Source organism: Mauremys reevesii, linkage group 27, assembly GCF_016161935.1.
Source record: "Mauremys reevesii isolate NIE-2019 linkage group 27, ASM1616193v1, whole genome shotgun sequence".
NCBI lineage: Eukaryota > Metazoa > Chordata > Testudines > Geoemydidae > Mauremys > Mauremys reevesii.
In genome coordinates, this window is record NC_052649.1 from 3,817,894 (window position 1) to 3,838,613 (window position 20,720).

Here is a 20,720-nt window from a genome sequence, read left to right on the forward strand (position 1 = left end):
CTGGGCTCTGGGATTCATGGCCACGGGTAGAGTGACCAGATGTCCCTATTTTATAGGGACAGTCCTGATATTTGGGGCTTTTTCTTATATAGGCACCTATTTCCACACTCTCTCTCTCTCTCTTGATTTTTCACACTTGCTGTCTGGTCACCCTAGCCATAGGTCTTCTTTTGCAGTGCAGATGTACCTTTAGGAGCTTTTGTAGCTTTGATGCCTAAATGTTTATGGTGGTTCAGAAGAGTGTCTCTTTTGAACAAAAAGGAAGTATGCTATAAACCGTTAGGGGAGGAAAATAATGATGCATCAGAGTTTTGCTGGCTCAGTAACTGAAGAAGCAGTGCCTAAGTGCTGCTTTCCTCATGGTCATTGTTCATGGTAATTAGGGGTCTACCAAATTAACAGCTGTGAAAATCACGTCACAGACCGTGAAATCTGGTCTCCAGCTGCCCAGCTCTGAAAACAGAGTGGAGACCAGCGGTTACTGGCTGGGCATCTAGCTCTGAAGGCAGCGGTTGCCAGCAGCAGCGCAGAAGTAGGGGTGGCAATACTGTGACTTCCAACCCCCCACCCCCCCCACCAATAGGCTACCCCCTTTTGGTTTTGAGAAACCCAATTTGAGAAACGCGGCAGAAAATCCCACACTTTTTGTTGGTGGGTCATGGCGTAAATAGTAAACTTCATGCAGGGCCGGCTCCAGGCACCAGCGAACGAAGCAGGTGCTTGGGGCGGCCAATGGGAAGGAGCAGCACATCCGGGTCTTCAGCAGCAATTCGGCAGTGGGTCCCTCAGTCCCTCTCGGAGCAAAGGACTCGCCGCCAAATTGCTGCCGAGAAATGAAGCAGCGCGGTTGAGCTGCCACCTAAATGCCACCGATCATGGCTTTTTTTTTTTTTCCTTCGCTGCTTGCAAATTTGCTAATGCATCCATGAAGTTTTGCTATTTATGCCGTGATCAACCTGCAAAAAATGTGGGATTTCTCCACGATTTTAAGTAGATCCTTCATGATTGATGCAATAATAATTAGGTAGAAATGGGATTCAAATTAACTTTCTTTCCTCTTCCCTGTTGTTGTCTTGCAAAATAGCAGCTGTGTGCGCTCTCTCTCTCTCTCGCGCGCGCGCGCTCTCTCTCTCTCTCTCTCTCTACCAACCACGTGGCTCAGCTGCATCTTTAGTTTTCACACAACACCTAATGGGCCCAAGAGAAATGAAGAATAAATGATAACAGGAGACAAATTGATCCCTCCCATTCACTTTGGTCTTTCCTGTTCTCTGCCTGTGGTGCACACTAGTTTAGCTTCCTGAGGGCTGTGATACTTTGGTCTAATTCTGGTTGTTGAGGTGGGGGTGGCTGAGTGGTGTTTAGTGCTTTATAAATAGGTCATGCATGCATGCATGCGTAGGTCAGGGTAGATGATCTTACGATCTTGTCTGGCCTTAAACTCTCGCTTCATTCCTGAAAATGAGCCTTAAGTGCTGGCCTTTTATTTCACAAGCAATTTGAAAACAGAGCTACAGCTTCCTCCCAGAAATCTATTCATCAGGGGCAGCTCTATGTATTTTTCTGCCCCAAGCATGGCAGTCAGGCGGTTTTCTGTAGCATGCCTGTGGGAGGTCCACTGGTCCCGCGCCTTTGGCGTACCCACCACTGAATTGCCGCTGAAGCCGTGGGACCAGCAGACCTCCCGCAGGCATGTCACCAAAGGCAGCCTGACAGCCGCCCTGACAGCAACCAGCAGGCTGCCCCCCACAGCTTGCCGCCCCAGGCACACGCTTGGTGTGCTGGTGCCTGGAGCCGCCCCTGTACAGGGGTTCTCAAACTTCATTGCACTGCGACCCTCTTCTGACAACAAAAATTACTACACAACTGCAGGAGGCGGGGACTGAAGTCTGAGCCCACCCGAGCCACCCTGCCCCGGGCGGGAGGGTGGGTGTAACCTGAGCCCCACTGCCCAGGACTGAAGGCAGGGCCATCCTTAGTCATACGCAGCATATTTAGCTGCATAGGGCACCCAAAAATGTGGGGCACCATTCCCCTCCCTGGCCGTGGCTGGAATCCTCTCTTCTCCAGCCCCTCCTCCGCGCCAGGCCGGCGGGCTTCTTCCTGTCCCCAACCCCACACTCTCCCTCACTCGCTCCTCAGCTGGCTCTGCTGCCCCAGCCCCGGGGAGCCCAGAGTGGTGTGGACGGTCACTGGTGGCGCGGCGGCCTGGCCCACCGCTGCCTGGAGCAGAGTGCCTGCCTGCGTGGCATGGTCTCCGACGGGGGCCGGGCCAGGGCCAGGACAAGAGGAGAAACTTCCACATGAGTCAGCGGGGGGAGCCGGGCTGAATGGTGGGATGGGCGGGACTTAAAGTGATAGTGCGTTCACTGTCTCTCTCACTTCCCTAACACACACGCACACAATCTCTCACACCCACATACACTCTGCCTCTCATGAGTCACAATCCCCCAATACAGATTCTCATTCTCTCTCTCTCTCTCTCACACACTCACACACACAGTCTCTCTCACACACATGCGCACACACACACTTGTATTGTTGTTGTTACTGCTTGGTACTTCCTGTTAAAATGCTTGTGGTGAGCCAGGAGTGGCAAGAGGCTGCAGGAGGGCTGTGGGCTCTGACAAGATGCAGCCCCCATGTGACAGCTCAAAACCCGCCTTGAGCCACTGCCTTGTTCGCTCTTACGGCCAGTAAAAAGTGAGAGGGCTTGGGGGATTGGTGGCTGGAAATGTGGAGTCCTTCACCTCGAGGTCTCCGGACTGAACCCATGCTGGGCTGGTATCAAGTGAAAATACTTTCCATGTGAATTCTTTTCAATGGCCTGGGTGAGATGAGACAGTAGGTCTGAGTCTGGTTCTCAGGAACTCTTTTTTTATATGTCTGTTGAAGACAACCTCCCTGCTACAACTGGCATTAGTTGGCGTAAGAATTCTGAGCCATAGAGTCTTCTCAATCTCCCTGCCATTCCTATTGACCCTTCCAGTCAGGGCTGAGGTGGGGTGGGTTGGAGAAGCCACCCTACTGCTGCTTGGCCTCTACCTGCTTTTGGAAGATCTCACCCTCCAGCACCTTACATGCTAAGGTCCAGATTTTCCAAAAAGATCAACGCCCAACGTGCCGAACTCTGCACTGAGCGCTCTGGAAAGTCTGACCACTTCCATGGGGACCTAAATGGGTGCTGAGATCTCTTGAAAAAATCTGGCCTCAGTAGAGTGACACACGTGAGGTTTCTTCGGTACTTTATCAGATAGAAGTGTGCAATGGACAGCAGCTCCAATTTCTCTCCTGCCTGGGGTCTAATGGGGTGGGATGGGCCTACTAGTGTACTCACAAGCTGAGCTCTGCCCATCTGCCAAGCTCCCCCTAGGTGAGATGCTAAAAGCCTGCTCGGCGCACATCATATGCGCCTTGTTTTCCTGTCTTGCCTGCCCTACTTTGCCGTGACTGAGTTACTGATGCTGACACTAAACTTGCAATTATTAGGCTTCTACTTTCAGTTGGGCTGACCTTATGGGGCAATTCTCTCAGAACTATTCTCTCGGGCTGCCTGCAGATGCAGGAGACCATGCCACGTGACTCTATGCTCCTCCACCATTAGCAGTTTACCTTTGTAATGGTGACACTTTTTTTTTTTTCTTTTTCTTTTAAAACAAAAGCTCCAACTCCGGAGCACAGGATAGCCCCACCCAATAAAAATACCAATTTGCTGAATAACCATGTACCTGCCCAGTTCGATTCCTGCCTTCTTACTCTCTCAGCTATTGTGCTGCAAAGCACTGACTGTGCCCCATGAAAGTCAAGCAATACAATCAGCGATACACTCAGCAGAATTGCCAGGTAATTGCATTACCCAAATACAGCAAGAGGGGTGCCAGCCTTATAAAATGTCTGAGCACAACTGTCAACTATTTGTACCAAGCTGCACTTCACAGCACAGACTGAGAAAGTGGTACAGAGATTGAAGTGTGTGTGTGTGTACGTTTTCCCATCCCCCTGGCTTCTGTGCTGTCAGCAAAAAGAACACACCTACAAAGGTGGAGGGGAGACACGCACAAGGGAAGTGTAAATTTAGGAAGGAGAGAGGGACTATATGAGGGACAGAGTGAAATGAGTTAGCTAGCAAAGAAGGCAGCGGAGCAGGAATGGGAGACCTAGTCCATGAACAGCAAGATACAAGAAGCAGACTTAGAGGAGCAGAAGACGTAGGTTTATGCAACACCCATCTCTATCATTTCATAGAGCTTGAAAAGCACTCTAGATCCTATGAATGCAGCAGTAGTGAAATGCAGCCACTTCTGGGGTGGAAGGCAACAGCACACTACACCAGTAAGGGGAGGGGAGAGTTTTTTTTGGTTGGTTGGTGGTTTTTTTTGTTTGTTTGTTTGTTTTTTTTTGCCCAAGGATAGTCTGGGCAAACTCCTTCTTTCTTACAAAAATACCATGGCACCTCCCCCCCCCCCCCCAACCTGAGGCTTAATTTGTCTTAAGCATTAGACTTGTATTTTAACCTTGGTGGCTTCCCACCAGAATTCTGCTACTGGACCACAGTGCGGTGGCTCGGCTTTCATTTATGCTGATGGTTAGGTGTAATGTACCTGCACATTCAAACTTGCTACTACGGCATTGTTGTCAAATACCTTTCTAGTGTGCAGAGTCAGTGTAGGGGTGTTGGTCTCAGGATATTAGTGAGACAAGGTTGATGAGGTGTAATATATTTTACTGGACCAACTTCTGTTGAGGAATCTTTCATCTGGTGAAAGCTATTACCTCACCCACCTTGTTTCTCTAAATTCCTGTATACAAAGAGCTTCCACGCCCACAAGAGTGATTAAATGGGTGTAGCTCACAGTGCTTGCATGGGGTTGGTGTAGGAGGGAATGTGATATAGCAGGAGGGTTCTGGGGGGCGAAGGGAGTGGAATGGGAGGCAGGTTACAATATCGGGGAGGGGGAGGGGGGAAGAAGAAGTAGGCTGTGGAGTCAGCCGTAGATCAGGTATTTATTGCTGAGGGTCAACTTGCTCACCTCTAACCAACAAAGCTGGTCTTGCAACTTCTCAGTGGACTCTGAGAGCTCCCTAAGGGCTATCAAGTCTGCCAGCCAAGGGACCTGCAAATAGATCTAATCCCAGAAAGAGGAAGCTCAGACACCAGCCCCTCCACGCAAACCCAAGTACGTGTAGTTCCCCTATTGTCTCTGGTCACCTCTGACAGTGGAAGAGAGGCAGCTGGGCGACTTGCTGGGGCTTTATTGCTAACGACTTGCTGGGATTTATTGTTCCTCGACACCCGTTCTTGCAGGGAGACAATGAAGCCGGGTGTGTCATCAAGTGTATTACGGATTATGTCCAGTTTTTCCCATAATCCCTGAGGCACATGCCCATGTGGTTGCTTGTTTTGCTGTTTGGGCTGGTGGCGGTTAGAGAGAGAGAGGGTTGAATTTGACTTGACCCAGTTTCTGGGATGAAAGAGGGGGCTCTTTCCCTCTCCGTTCTGCATTTTAAGTGGGTTTGGAGCTTCCCTTCTCCTTGTGTTCTGTCCTTATCCCTTCAGCATGCTGGATAGGAGCGTGGTGGTCACCTCTCCTAAGTGCTGGGAAGATGGCCCCAGTCGGTCATTACCAGAAACTCTCTTCACCACCAGGGAGTGGAATCTTGCAACATTGCTCCCTTCCGCATGGGGAGGAGGCATCCAGTGAGAGAGATTAGGTGACTTTTCTCAGATTACAGAAAGTCTGTGGCAGATCTAGGAATAAAACCTGGATCTCCTGACTCCCAGTTCAGTATTTTATGGGGTTCTCCTTTCCAAACTGGGAAGGAGAGGTGAGGCATGGCCACTGTTCTCTATCCCAAAAGTTGGCTCTGGTATTAAGAATGATGGAGTGGGCGGGGGAGGGTTGTTTTGTTTGTTGTTTTATGGCCCTATAACAGGGTTCACGACCCACCCCCCTTCCTGGGGCCCTCTTGCCCTCCCCAGTAAGGCTCGGAGAGGCTTCAGGGTTGTGCAGCACCTGGGTCTTTATTTACTTATCGTTGTCCCACCACCAGTGTCCATCTATATACAGCTTTATAGGTTTGGTCACCTCCCTTACAGGCAGAGTCAGCCTTCAGCTAGGAGGCCTCCAGCTCCCCCCACGATGGACTGACTGGACTTCTCCCTGGCTGCCCCCCCACCTTCTGTCTCCCTCCCAGCCTTTATAGCTCTTGGCTTGTCAGGCCAGCAGGTGGTGCCAATCCTCAGGCCGGCATCAGGCCTTTTCCATCAGCCCCAATCTGTTTCCCCTGATTGGAGCTGACTGGGCAGGGGCTAATTAGGTACTTTTGCACCAGCATCCTGCTATGGGCCTTTACCTTGAGCTACAGCTTTCTTGGGCTCTATATGTAATAAAGGACCAGTTTCTCAGCTGGCGTCAGTGGCTCTGCGCAGTTACACCAGCTGAGAATCTGGCCCAAATGTCCTACAGTCCAACCCAACTTTCTTACAAAGAAGCGACATTCACCTGCCAAGGCAGGAGGGGATCCTATTCGCATCTTAGCTCTGGCTAAGTCACGATGTTCCCTGCCAGAGCTGAACATCCCTCAGTGCTGGGAAGGTAGCGTCCAGCTGAGATCAGAACATTGCCAGTGTGCATTTGAAACATGGGTTTCATGTCCATGGTTGGTGAGTTACGCCCATATCACTAATATATAGATACGGGATTAACCCACCAAGCTTGGCCATATGCATATTATTTTAAGAAGGTCACAAAACAGCAGATTCTCCCAGTGTCCTTGCAGGAGCTGAGCCTTCTGGTTTTTTCTTTCTATTCAGGCTAGCTCCAAAGAATCAGTGCGAATGTGCCAAAGTCGACCATGTGCATGTCTACGAGATGGAAGATTATATCGATAAGAAAGACCTTGCCTCAGTTAAAGAGAGGCGACAGAAGGAGTTTGAGCACTATCAGAAAAGGTAAATTGGCTCCTTCTCTGCGGAATGTACTGAAAATACTTATTCGCCTATCACGTCTAGGTTGCTATTCAAATCCAGCCCCAGGCAGTACGTTTGATAGCCAATGGCTACTGGCTGAGATTTTTCAAATCCTTAAGTAACTTTGGGGGAAAGAAAATCTCAGCCAGTGTGTATAAAGTGGTGGCCTGTTCCATTCACATAGTGGGCCACAGGCAACCATATTTTGCTATGGGTCCTGGAGACAGAACTCCTGTGACTCAAAGGTGATTGGCTCATGTCATGACAGAGAAACGCTAGAAGTTAGTCAGGGAGGAAGTTTGCAGTGTCATTGCCTGTGCTGTACCCAGCCTGTGTCTAGGGACCCTCCTATCTCTTGACCTGTCAAGCCTGCATCTTTCCCTGACACTAAATTCACGTGGAAAAATCTCATGAACTGAAGCCTTGGGGTTGGATTGTATTGAGAGAGAAGGAACAGCTGTGGAGGAAAGCAGAAATGATCCTTTCAGTTATTACCATCGGTGATGGGGTGTACAAATCCCACAGTGGACAACAAAGGGTTAAGGGATTATTTTGGCTTTAGCCAGCCCTGCCCTGCCACACCTGCAGCAAACGCGATATCTGCTGAAGGAATTAAGACACAGGGAATTAGCTCCTTTGGGTGGCAGAGAGCTGGAGCTAAGCAGCCCATAACTCCAGCAGTATAGAGCAGAGGGAAGCCTAAAGGTCTGACGCAGCTGCCCAAAGGGGCCCTCCCTGAGGGAAGGTAGGACGCACTCCCAGAGACAACCAGAGAGGGAAATATGCCTCTCTCCCCTGCCTGTGGACCCTGGACAAGGTAACTTCCTCTTACTTATTTTGGTTTGGACTTTCCCAACAGGGGAAAGCCTTGGAGTAACAGGGCTGGGTCGGGGGGACCGACAGGGACAAGAAGAAGAGGCCCACGGAGGACAGCCTTAAGCAGCCTTGGTTGCAGGGGTGGCTCTAGGAATTTGGCCACCCCAAGCAGTCATGCCTGCGGGAGGTGCACCGGAGCCGCGGGACCAGCGGACCTCCCGCAGGCATGACTGCAGAGGGTCCGCTGGTCCCGCAGCTCCAGGGCACTTCCCGCAGCTGCGGAGGGTTCGCTGGTCCCATGGCTCCGGTGGAGCATCCGCAGGCTATATATAAAACGTAACTAAACTATATTGTTGTGTATATAAAGTAAATAAGGTTTTTAAAATGTTAAAGAAACTTCATATTAAATTAAAATGCAAACACCCCACCCCCCAGACCGGTGGCCAGGACCCAGGCAGTGTGAGTGCCACTGAAAATCAGCTTGCGTGCCGCAGGTGGCCTACCCCTGTTGTAATCTATGGGTCAGGTTTTTCCAAACAATTCTGCTGCCGCTTAGCCACTGAAATACAAGAGAGATTTTTCACAAGTGCTCAGCACCCAAGTTGTACACTCCATGTATCCTGAAACTCTGGTTGCTTCATTTGGTGCCCCAGTGGGAGACGGTTTCTTTTGCCATGCCAGCCGCAAACAGCCAACAGACAAATAGGGGATGTTGGTAGAAAGAAGGAACACAAATCCCTTATCCTCCCAACGCTGACCCTGTTCTACTCGCATTTGTTCCAGATACCCCTCGATGACTCAAGATTTAGTAATAGCCAAACCAAACGTGCCATTAAGCTATCCTATTCAAGGAGTAGAGGTGATGCCACTACACACGATTATGATTCCAGGTATACTTGTTCTGTGCCTTTTCATAGCCTGCTCATGGGCTCAACTTCCAGTGGAATCTAAGACCTTGTCTCTTGTACATACACTCTATATGAAATAGAGGGGCTTTGTTCTTCAGAGTAAGCCAAGTCCAATACAGGTGCAATGAAGACCCAAACCCTTCATACAAAACTGCTGTATTCAAAATCCATTCCCTGACACCTAGAGATCTGATTTCCTTCCAGTAAAGTGCACAAAATGTCTGGGATGGGTTCTTTGTATACAAAGCGACGTGGTTATTATTCAAAGTATTTTTAAAAACAATTATGAAAAGGCTGAAACAGTGAAGATCCCATCTGCATTTCAGAATAAATCTCTCTCGACTCATTTGTCGTCAAAACACAGATCAGCTCTTCCATCTGAATGCAAAATGCTTTCCTGAAGAGCTCTGTGGTAGTTGGTTTTAAATTCATCTCCCCACTGATTTTAATTTGCTTCAGATGTTGGAATCTTGCAAAATTATTGATCTTTGGCTTTTATAAGGTGCAGGGGGTGGTGGAAACCTAAAGGCTGGCTCTCTAGCTGGTGTAAATCAGTGTCGCTCCATTGACTTCCCTGGCTTACGCTTGCTGAAGATCTAGCCCTAAATCTTTAGAGTTGCCCCAATGCAAAAATACTGCTGACATTGTAGATTTCTTCCAGGATAAAATTGAAGTGGAAAAATGCATAGAGAAGAGCTGATGTTCTATTTGTATCCAGCTCTGTGATCCCATTTCAGGTGGGCTGACTGAAGTCTTGTTAGGGAACAATAATCACTTGAGTCAAAACATTGGCTTTAGACTTGTTACTTACTGTTCCTTACGTATGTTTCCCTTTGTTCTTCAAGGGCTTGGTTTGCATGGAGTGACTGAAGAAAAGTACCAGGTATCTTTCACGATGTTGCAGGGAAGTTTGTAGTCCAGGGTTACCTTGGCAAGTATGTAACATGCTTTGAGATCTCTCTGGATGAAAGGGGCATTAGTTTTACATTTCTCATGAGGTTTTCCTTCTATTACCAAGGTGGGCTTGATTTCCCAGCCTTGTAGGAGTATAGTAGCATTAGGGTATGTCTACGCTCCCATCCTAGATAGACTCACACTAGCTTTACTGGAGTTAGGGTGCTAAAAGTAGCAGTGTGGACATTGCAGGATAGATGGTGGCTCAGGCTAACCAGCTGAGCGCCGACCTGAGTGGGTGGGGGGCAGGCAGGCTTGGACTCAGGAAGCCTACCTGAGCTGCCACCTGTGCCACAACGTGCCACACCGCCTCCTTTAGTGCGCTAGCTCGAGGGAAGCTAACATGAGTCCGTCAACCTGGGCTAGGAGGCTTCTTCTGAGCTGCAGTGTAGACATAGACAAATCCTTAGAGATCTTACGAAGATCAGGGCCCCACTGTGCCAGGCCTTATACAAATACAAAGGGCTGGTCTAATGGTAAGGCATACTGGCAAGTTGGTCCTAGTGCAGACATAGCTATGCCAGCAAAGCTGTGATGTTACTGATTTAACTTATCTCATACGTCTGAGCAAAACAAGCTGTATGGCAAAGTCGGGCATGCCATGGTATAACTGCTTCTATGCTAGGGGCTTTTGCTGGCATAGCTCTGTCGGTCAGGGATCCCAGCTTTTCACACCCCTGGCTGACACAGGAACACCGGAAGAAGTCTGTCATGTGCACTTCAAGTTTTGCTGCTCTATGCTGGCATAGTGAAAGCAGCAACTCCCCCTAGTGCAGATGTAGCTATACTGTTATAAAAGTGCTTCTAGCAGTATAGGGTATTCCAGCTCCACCGATATAAGGTACCTTGAAACCATAACTATGTCAGCAAAAAAAAACCCACGCTCCTTACTAATATAGACCAGCCCTTAGTAAGACAGTCCCTGCCCCAACACACTTTCATAGACACCACGGAAGGAAAACAGAGGAGCAGAGAGAGGAAGTCACTTGCCCAGAGCCAGGAATTGAATTTAGGTCTCCTGTGTCCTATTCAGTGGACCACATTGCTCTGCCTAGCTAAGGAAGGAATCCTTTACAATCTCACAGATTTAATATTCCACTTCATGGGCTAGTCCCTTATACAATCAAGACCTATTTTTTTCTTCCCACCCGGTTCACATTTTAAAAGCATGTTCAACATTTTATTTTAAAACTTTTTTCTGAAGCCAGAGAACCACCTTGTACATTGGGGGGCCAGGAGGTGGCTGTTTTATTGACCTCCACAGGGATGTCTTCTTTTTAGTGAAACCAGGGGGAAACGGGGGGACGACAGTGGTGGGGTCATATCTCCCTTCTTTTCCTTTAAATAAGACACTTCTGAAAGAGATGGCCATGTGATCAACCCAGATTAAGGAGGGAGGAGAGGGGAAGCCTTGTGATTTTTACCACGATGCCTAAGATTTCCACCTGGCACTTAACGCAGGTGATCCTGCGAGCATCTCTGGGAACCCTCAGTACGCTTGCTGATGTCTCTGACGATGTTGTGAGAGGACGGGGCAAGAAAGAGCTGCTCATCTTGACCTCAGATGTGGAGCTGCTGAATTTCGTCCTTGAGCATGTCACATACACCAGTGTGGTCTACCAGCTCTCTGCAGTAGATATGAGTGAGTATCGACTGGACGATTTCTTCATCCCATCCTTGGCAGTTTGCCATCAGTTTCTCTGGTGTTACTAGGCCACTTTCAAGCATCTGCTAAACTAACTTTACCTCCGGGCAGGAATCTTTCTGAAAGATCCATTATTTAACACTGCATGAGCAGAGAAATAAATGCAGGATGCTGCGATCTTCCATAGCTGCTCTTTCAAAGTTTTGGCAGAGATTGGTGAGCCCCCTTCGATGCCTGGCTTCCTAGTGAATCAAGGCTTCAGGCTTTGGCTTCAAATTACACATTAGGTGAAGCGAGACTGCCAAGCCAGGAGACTTCCTGGTACTTGTCAAAAAAAAAAAAAAAGTATCCAGTTCTTTGAGTCAGAATTCTTTCTAGGCTTCCCACATGTCCATTTTCCCTCACCGAGGCTGGAAGGTCATTTAACACTATTAAAATCAGGGGGCCCACTTTTATCTATTCCAGCCTAAAGCATTGCCAGGGAACAAATGGATTTCCAATCAAGAGAGGTGGAGGTTTCCACTGCGTCCTCAAAGATCTCCAGAACACTAGAAGATTTATGAGTGATGCAACTTTCCTCTTCTGCTTTTCTTGTTTTCCAAGTGAGTTTTGAGAGCAGAGATCATGTCGCTCAGTTTCCTGTGGTCATCCGACAGCCCAGCCTTACAAAGCTGATTGATCCTGGAGCAGGTAAGTGTTCCAGACTGCCTCCCTGTAGGAGAGTGGCTCCAGCAAGCTGGCAATGGCTGATGGTAAATCCTTACTCCAGACTTTACTGTGGTAGAAGTTAGTTACTCTTTTAGGCCTGATGCTGGGCTTCTAAAGTCTCTTTCCGGTCTCCTGATGCCTCTCCATTCAAAAACATATGTAATTGACAAGGGCTAAACAAATCAGCATCATAGTTAATGTTTAGTGGCCAGTTAGGTCCTTCCAAAGCTTTGTCCACTGAAAAGCCCTGAATGAACGGACCTTTTTAAACGTTCTAATTCCAGGAAAACCTTGGATTGGCTCCGACAACGCTTAGTGTAGTGCCTTCCATTTGAGGATCTCAATGCACTTCACAAACATTAGCTAATCCATGGGATGCCCCACGTCCCTCCCTCCCTTTTACAGATAGGGAAACTTAGGAACAAAGAGGATGATTTGTTCAGAGTCCAACGGTTGCTGACCTAGCGCTGTTGCTCTTCCCCGTGGTCTGTGGTAGTGCTAGGAAGAGAACCCAGCAGTTGTGATCTAGTTCGCTCTACTAACCACATACCCACCTTCTTTCAGGAATGGTGAGTAAAAGCAAAGAACTGCAATAAAATGTTACCAGCCTTTGTCACTTCCCCGTTTGCGGTTACAGATAGGAAGATCAGCTCCCTGGTGACTATCACGACGAAGACTTTCTTGCGCTATCACAAACTTCAGCTCCTCATCAAGAGCATCCGACAGTACTACCCTGACATAAAAATCATTGTCGCTGATGACAGCGAAGTCCCGGAGAAGATCATTGAAGAGAACGTTGAGCATTACATCATGCCGTTTGGAAAGGTCTGACACTTGCACAGGACTATTTAGGTAGCCAGGTCTCAGCCCAGGCCCTCCATCGTTCTGTGACATGCAGGCTTGCTCATTGGTGAGAGGCCACATCCTAAATAACACACCTTATTGGATGGGAGTTTTTTTAAAAGCTCCTAAGTGTTTTAGGAGCACAAATCCTAAGTCAATGAAAGTCAATGGGATTTATGTTCCTAAAACACTTGGGCACTCTTGAAAATACCATCTCTTGTTAGCGTTTGGATTATGGTAGTACATGCAGCCCCCAGCTGAGACCAGGGCCCTGTTGTGCTGGGAGCTCTACGGACACATAGTAAGAGACAGTCCTTGCCCCAGACAGCTCACCGTCGAAGTAGATAATCCAGACAAAAAGTGGGAGGGGAAATGGAAGCACAGAGAAGGGAAGGTGACCCATCAGAGCCAGGAATAGAACCCATGTTTCCTGAGGCCCAGTCTCAGCCCCATCCACTAGACCACACTGTCTGCTAAGGACTCTTAAGACTTATGTGCCCAGTTCCATCCCCCCCGCCCAAAGAAATGGAGTGGAATGGTTCATGGGATAGTTTGTGTTGTACAGAATCTTTCACCTGTAGGCCACCAGTTCAAATTTGTATCCAATTATTGTTCTGTGACCTTGCACCAAGGCTGCTTAGCTAGGATAGCTTGAACAAAGGGGACTGAATTCTCCATGTCAGTGTATGGGCTTTACCACCGGTACCACAGCAATTGAACTTAAGCTACACTAGTGGTGTATGAGATGAGTTGGTGATCTTAATCCAGTTCCTAGTGGTTTAACAACCTATTAACCTTCATGGATTTAGTCAATGTGTTGTTGACTATAGAAAAATGTTGGCCACATCTTGAGCATTCACGGACATAAATGGGAATGGTGGGTGTCCAGTGCATTTTGTGACTGGAGCATCTTGCTGTGTAACTATTCAAGCTTTGTAAAAATAGTTACACTGGTTCACTGGCCTGTACTGCACGATGAAAGATCAAAGTTGAATGTTTAAGGCTCCTGTCTGTCCTCCATACTCCCCTTGGCTGGCAGCATTAGACAGAACATGCCTCCATGTTGCTCAAAAGTGATTTCCTTCATGCTCATTAAAGAACTTCAGAGACAGACCCATTCAGTCCTTGGCCAGCAGTGGGCTTTCTGTGACGTGGGGGGAGGAGGAGGAGGAGACAATGAGGGAATCTTGGGGCTCCATAAGGAACGTGAAGAGCCCTGGGAATCATACAAATACAGAGATGTTATAGGATGGAGACTGAAGTCTCCTGTAGAAAAATCACCTAATCTACTGAATTAAAATCCTATAATTGTAAAAATGTAGGGTTGGAAGGGACCTCAAGAGGTCATCTAGTCCACCCCAGGCACTGAGGCAAGGTTAAATGTACCTAGACCCTACCTTCCAGGGGTTTGTCTAAGCTGTTCTTAAAAACTTTCAAAGATGGGGATTCCACAACCTCCTTAGGTATATACTTCCAATGCTTAACTATCCTTATCTACTGGTTCTTCTATTACATGGGCAAGTGATCGTGTTACTATAAGGTCACTCCTTGTTGCAGAGATGTCCTATTTTGTTCTCATTCACTAATTCAGATGACCCTCCTTTTCAGAATAGTTTCTGGATAAAAGGGATTTGCACAGAGCTAAGCAGCTTTTTGTGTATGTTTGCATATATATAAAGCTGTTCTGACCCTACCCTTCTGTGTCTTGGGGATTCCTGTTTACCAGGGTTGGTTTGCAGGAAGGAATCTTGCAATATCTCAGGTCACAACCAAGTACTATCTCTGGGTCGACGACGACTACTTATTCACCGAAAACACCAAAATTGAGAAGCTATTGGACGTGCTGGAGAGAACAAACTTGGATATGGTAAGAAATGCAAATAAATTTGTTCCCCTGGAAAATATTCCGGGCTTTTTGAAAGAGCTCAAGTGTCACAATGGGTGCTGAGCCTTTGAAAATCGGGCCATTAGTCAGTAGGGAAAAGGAATATTGCTTCCAGCTCTCAAAATGTATTCCTCTGCCGACCTGTTTTAGTCTTCTGCTTATCAGATTATGCCAGAAATCTTCATTATTGTAGTAATATACTTGCTTTCAAATGATTGACTGTAAACACACCAGAGGTTAGTGCTATCTGACAAAATATTCTTTGAGGATGGTGTGTGTTTCTCATCTGTTACTTGGCTTTCTTCATGCATTAGATTGGTTTTACCTTATCAAAAAAATGCACCAATTTAAGATGGGCATAACCATTTGATCCTGGATATTTACTACTTAGTTCTGGGTATCTGCCTCTTTTCTGCATTTTGTTTCAATACCACTTCATAGCAGGCAGAAAAGTGAACAGATAGGGTACAGTATTGGCAAACAGTGAACCTGATGCAATTGGTTCCTGATCACTAAGTTTACTACTTCTGCAATGACATTCCTGGTTTTGTTCAAACACTAGAAATCCTCCTCTTGAAAAGTGGCATCAGTTTGTGCCAAGAGCAGGACTCTCCTTGGCCAATTTTGGAAAAACAGCTCCAATCTTGATCACAATCTTCCCTCACCACCCATTCACCTTAGATCGTAACTCTAGAAAGAATACTTACCCTAGGTCAGTAAGAACATTTTTAAGCCAGTTGAAGCTGTTTTTGATCCCATTGAGTATTTTCTTGATTCAGAGATTTTTTTTTAAGAGCTTCTGGAAAATGTTTCTACACCTTAGGCTGTGACAGTTTACCTGAGAGAGTGGATGGTTGAGAGGATTTATGGAACAGATAACATGACCAGAAGTTATAGGCTTTCAAATCCACCCCAAGTCCTTAGTGAAGGGTAACAAGTTTCCGATGAGAGCTGTTTGGTGCCCTGTGTGAAAGAGTAGATCTCAGTCCATTTCCCAGTAAACAACCTACTGTGTTGCGCACACAACTGGTATTTATTGGCCGCTTATCAGCTGTGTTGTCAGTAGGGCCAATGAAAGAATGCACCATGGAGACAAGGCTCCATGGTGTGTCTCTAGGTCAGGTGGGAGGGAGGATTGTCCTGCTTCTGCATATACTGTGTCTGATCTGGGGCCAGAACTTTGGTCTCTCTAGTGGTCCCAATCCAGCAGCTTTCATCAACACCTACACCACACAAGTGGAAACAACACTCCTGTAGTAGAACAGTAACAATGAGACTTCAGGGGGTTGGACCAGTCAATGGAAGGGCTCTTGTTGACGTCAGCTGCTGTTAGCCCGGGCTTTGAGTCTGCCAGGAGATGAAAAGCAGTAACTGAAAAACATGGGTGATGGTCTTGCTCTCCAGGTTGGAGGCAGCGTGAATGGGAACACCTACAGTTTTCAGCTGCTGTATGAGCAGGGTGACGACAGCGGCTGTCTGCATTTGAGATACGGCTCCTTCCACAAGTTGGAAGGGTTTCCCAATTGCGTGGTCACCAGTGGCGTGGTCAACTTCTACCTGGCCCATACAGACAAAAGCAGACACGTCGGCTACGACCCTCTTCTGCAAAGAGTAGCTCACTCAGGTAAGCCACAAGCTCTCTTTCTCAGCAGTTGCCCAGGGGCCTGGTAGATTAGAGCCTGCACCCCTGCCCCAGCGTGGTGAAAGTGAGTGAGGGTGGGGGAGAGCGAGCGACAGAGGGAGGGGGGATGGAGCGAGTAGGGGGCAGGGCGTTGGAGAAGGGGCAAGACAGGGGCGTGGCCTCAGGGAAGGGGCAGGGACTGGGCAAGGGTCTTCGGGTTTGTGCAATTAGACAGTTGGCAACCCTACCAGGCAGGGGAAAAACCCAGAAAATTTCCAACGATAAAAAAACCCAACACATTAAAAGAAATGCATCATTCAAAGTCACTTTTTGTTAAACCTTTTCAGATGAAAAGATTTCATAAAATGTAAGGCTAGAATGGAGTTACCCTATAAACTAGTCTGACCTCCCGTATATCACAGGTCACCAACACCACCTGCACAGCAAGCCAAATCATCAGAATTGGACCAAGTATTCCAGCCCTCAAGAGACTAACCTGTTGTGTCACAGGCGGAGAACAGGAGGGGTTGAGGTGCATTAATACCCAAGGCTCCTGCAGGGCAGGGAATTAAGTGACAGACACCCAGATGATCCTAGCAAGTTTCTACTTTTTCTAGTGTGTTTTTAAAAAAACCCTACCAAACTTGTGCATGGGTACAAATGACTCCTCACTGTGCAGGCCAGAGGGCAGTTGGCTTCATTTCTGAAAAAACAAAGCCCTCAGATTATTTTGGGGTTGGAGAAAATCCTTTCTCCAGAGTAACTTTACACAAGGTAGCTGGTGGGGAGGCTGAGATCGGCACTACAGAGGCAAAGACCTCTAGTGGCAAGAAAGCAGAATTGCCGTCTTGGTGCTGCTGCATGAAGATAATTGTCCTTTGCCTCCTTGCGTCGTGACATCACTTGCACCAGTACCAAGTAACATGCTAATCTGGCCGTTAACTGCACGGGTGTAAATTGTGACCCAAGATGCGGGGCAGTGGAGGATCAGGCCCATAAGCCTCGCATAGCACGGCTCACGGCTTTGTTAACCCATTAGCTTTGTGATGGTACATGGATCAAATACAGTTGAGTGCCTCCCCCTAGGACCAGCCCTCAGGTGATGTAAACTGGTGTGGCTCCACTGAAACTAGTGAAGCAATGCTGATGGCTCTCGTGCACGCTGCATAAAGTGCTCCAACCCACTGCCATTTAGGCTTAAAAGCCTGATCTACCCAAGCCACTGCTGGACGTTACTGGTGCCTTAGCTTCTCCTTTTGGTTCTCAAACTGCACCCAGACTCCTGTGGTCACCCACCACTCGATCTGGGGTCTGATTTTATTAAACCATCACAGTTAAAAGGTCAATTTAAAATCAAAACAAGCCCTTCTCCCTCTCCACAGCTGCTTCAGCCTCTTGCTGGGCTCAGATACTGCTGCTTGGCACCCCTTAAGGCAGGAGTCTAAAACTCAATTTACCTTGGGGCTAGTGCCGGTCCTCAAATCCTCCCAGCAGGCCAATGTCACTCATGCTGCCCAGAACCTGCCCCCCACCTGCCTAAGGCTCTGGGATGGAGTTGGGGGGGAGGTCTGGGGTAGGGGATTGGGATGCAGGCTCTTGGAGGGAGTTTGGGTGCAGAAGGGGTGAGGTTGGGCTCTGGGAGGGAGTTTGGGTGTGGGAGGGGGCCTGGGGTGCAGGATCTGGGATGGAATTTGGGAGCTGTGGATGTGGGGAGGGTATGCAGGCTCTGGGAGGGAGTCAGGGGTGCGGTGCTTACCTGGGGCTCCAGGGCAGGGTGGGCCGGGGGGCTTCTGTGCTGCAGGGAGGAGCTGGCAGCCACTGGAGCAAGCAGGCAGACGCTGCTCAGCTCCGCTGCGCTGCTGGGGCTCCTGAGGTGGGGGAGCGCCCAGGGGCGGGAGGTGGGGCCAAGGGAGAGACTCGGCCTCAGAACTGCTGGAGCCCCACAGATGGCCCACGGGCCGGGAGTTTGAGACCGCTGCCTTAAGGCTTCTGCTCTTTGCCCCTAGTGGAGCTGCTCTAGCCAGGCTTGTGTGTCTGGCTAGGGGATGGGGTAAACCCCTTCCTCTGTCCTTTCTTCCTTAACTGGACCCAGCAGACTTAATTTCATCTGCCTCAAAGCCCAGCCCCTAGGTAGTCCCCTTAAAGGGCCAGGTCTCCCTAGGACACCCTGTTTCACAGCTAAACTAAATGGATGTTTGAAATAAAGCATTAGCAGCTGCTCCTGATTTTCTTAAAACATTTAATTATTAAACTTAAAATAGGCTAAATGATGTTTAATAACTAGGTTATTAAACTAGCTTCAGGCTGCCTCCCTGAGCACCGCTCAGAGACAGGCACACTTCCAGACTCAGGCAAAGGTCAGAATCAAAGAACTGCCCTGACCAGGGGCAAACCAAGGGGATCCTAGCAAGGGCAGCAGCGATTTTCCCCCTCCCCCCCAAAGGAATGCACCCGGAGTCGGTGCCCCTCCCCCACCATGCCACGATTCATCTCTTAGAATACTATGAAACGTTTGCAGTTAAAACAGGGAAACGCCACAAAAGATTAGTGTCGTCCATGTTAACGCTGTGGCTAGACTCCATAGCGGGCATCTGCACTACAATCTGAGGTGATCTTAGACATACCCACACTAGCAGGGCTCAAAATAGCTGTGTACAGGCATAGGTGGTAGCACAGGCTTCAGCACGAGCTACCGTCGTGAGGATGTACCCAGGGATGCTAGTACAGCCTGGGTTGCTGTGTCTAATGCTGGTATTTCTAGCCACACTAGCACAGATTTGGCTTTCCATGCTGCCGTCACACCTTGACTGCAGTGTACACATCCCACAGAGATTTGATTCTGCTAGTGTCCACAAGTGAATGGACCTGGTTCTCTAGGTCAAGCCGTAGCATCTTGGTTTTAGACTCAGGACCTGTGGTTCAATTCCTTTACATGGCGAAGTGATTCAATCCTGAGTGGACCATACAGAGCCTTGTAAAATAATTTCACAGCCATTCTTCGGGAAATGCAGGGTCGCTGAACTTGGCTTTTTCAATTTTTTTTCTCCTCTCCAGAGTTTTTTATGGATGGTCTGGGCATCTTGCTTGTCGGTTCCTGCAGTGATGTTTCTATTGGTCACCAAGCACATAATCCCGCATCTGAGCCCAACCTGACTAAGGTAGAAGACCAATATAAAAGGTTCCGGACCAACACCCAAGCACAGGTCCAATTTAAGCTGTCTTTGCACTACTTCAAAAACCGACTGAAATGCTACTCAACAAGATAACCCTTTTACCCTGCCGTTTGCAATTTCTACTGTAACCTCCCTGATGCCCTCGGCAGGCATACGCTCTGGGCTTCAGCCTAATTGCCTTATTTGTGCCACACTGGATGCCTTCCTTTTTGCACCTACCTTTCTGTAAAAAACTTTTTAATGGGCTGAATTTGGGATTCTGGAATCTCTTGGCCCAGACTTGAAATGGACAACGCAGGCGTGTGTGTTATCTGCACTCGGGTCCTGCTACAAGCCTTGCAATGTTGTTTCCTCATAGGGTGAGGCAGCTTGGCTAATACTGAGCAAGATTCTTCGTGGTCCTGCAGTGTCCTTTCCAGCCAGTGAAGGGGGATGGGGCGGAATTCCTACTGGTTTGATCTGGTAGCACGCCACATCCTCCCTGCATTTGAATGGATTATCAGGGATGCACAGTCTGTCTGACCTCCTTCTTGGAGGAGTAACCGGAACGTGTGTTCTCAAGTTGAGTGCCAAAAGCACAATGATTTTCATGTTTAGCCTGAAGAGCTTGGTTTATGCTAAATGGAGTTAGTATGTTGTCTATGCAATATTTGTTGAGAATTTCTTATGGTTACTCCTTACTTAAGGACCGGAGTGGGGAGGTTGCAAACCTGGCTTAGTTAGGATGCTTTCATTTAACAGAAGGAAAATGCAAACTCTCCTAACTGTCCTGCCTGAATGCAGTCCACGTTCACGTGACCCGAGTTCTTTTCATCTGCTAGCTCGTGGCCTATGTGAAACGGTGGAGTTCAGTTCCTAGTGGGCAGCTAACCACAACATCAAAAAACCCACAGTGGTGGGACCTGGATGCTAATCTCCTCCGCCAAGAAGTAAATGCCTCAAGCAGACCAGGAGTCTTACGCATCAAGGCCCCATACTTCTGACGACATGAGAGAACTTGGCCTTGGTATGAAATGTTCTGACATTGGTTAGGCAAATGACCTAGCTTGATTTTTGCTCCTCTCTGGGTGTCTTGTAGCCTGTGAGCTCGTTTGGGCAGGGGCTCTCTCTGTTATGATTGGACAGCACCCACCGTGAGCGGGGTTCCTTTACACTACTGTGATGTGGATAATTAAAATACCTTATTTGAGTTGAAAA

At 48.2% G+C, this 20,720-nt stretch overlaps 1 protein-coding gene across 1 annotated transcript in view; it reads left to right on the forward strand.

Annotated features, from left to right (window-relative positions):
- LOC120392292 (beta-1,4 N-acetylgalactosaminyltransferase 2-like) overlaps nucleotides 1-20,720 on the forward strand; it is a 30,867-nt gene extending 10,147 nt beyond the window's left edge. Inside the window, exons 4-12 of the mRNA XM_039516997.1 lie at nucleotides 6,815-6,952; nucleotides 8,570-8,676; nucleotides 9,540-9,577; nucleotides 11,110-11,290; nucleotides 11,897-11,983; nucleotides 12,639-12,826; nucleotides 14,571-14,711; nucleotides 16,134-16,353; nucleotides 19,405-20,720. Coding sequence (XP_039372931.1) covers nucleotides 6,815-6,952; nucleotides 8,570-8,676; nucleotides 9,540-9,577; nucleotides 11,110-11,290; nucleotides 11,897-11,983; nucleotides 12,639-12,826; nucleotides 14,571-14,711; nucleotides 16,134-16,353; nucleotides 19,405-19,616 — 1,312 coding nt within the window. The 3' untranslated portion in view covers nucleotides 19,617-20,720. The remainder of the gene's footprint in view (nucleotides 1-6,814; nucleotides 6,953-8,569; nucleotides 8,677-9,539; nucleotides 9,578-11,109; nucleotides 11,291-11,896; nucleotides 11,984-12,638; nucleotides 12,827-14,570; nucleotides 14,712-16,133; nucleotides 16,354-19,404) is intronic.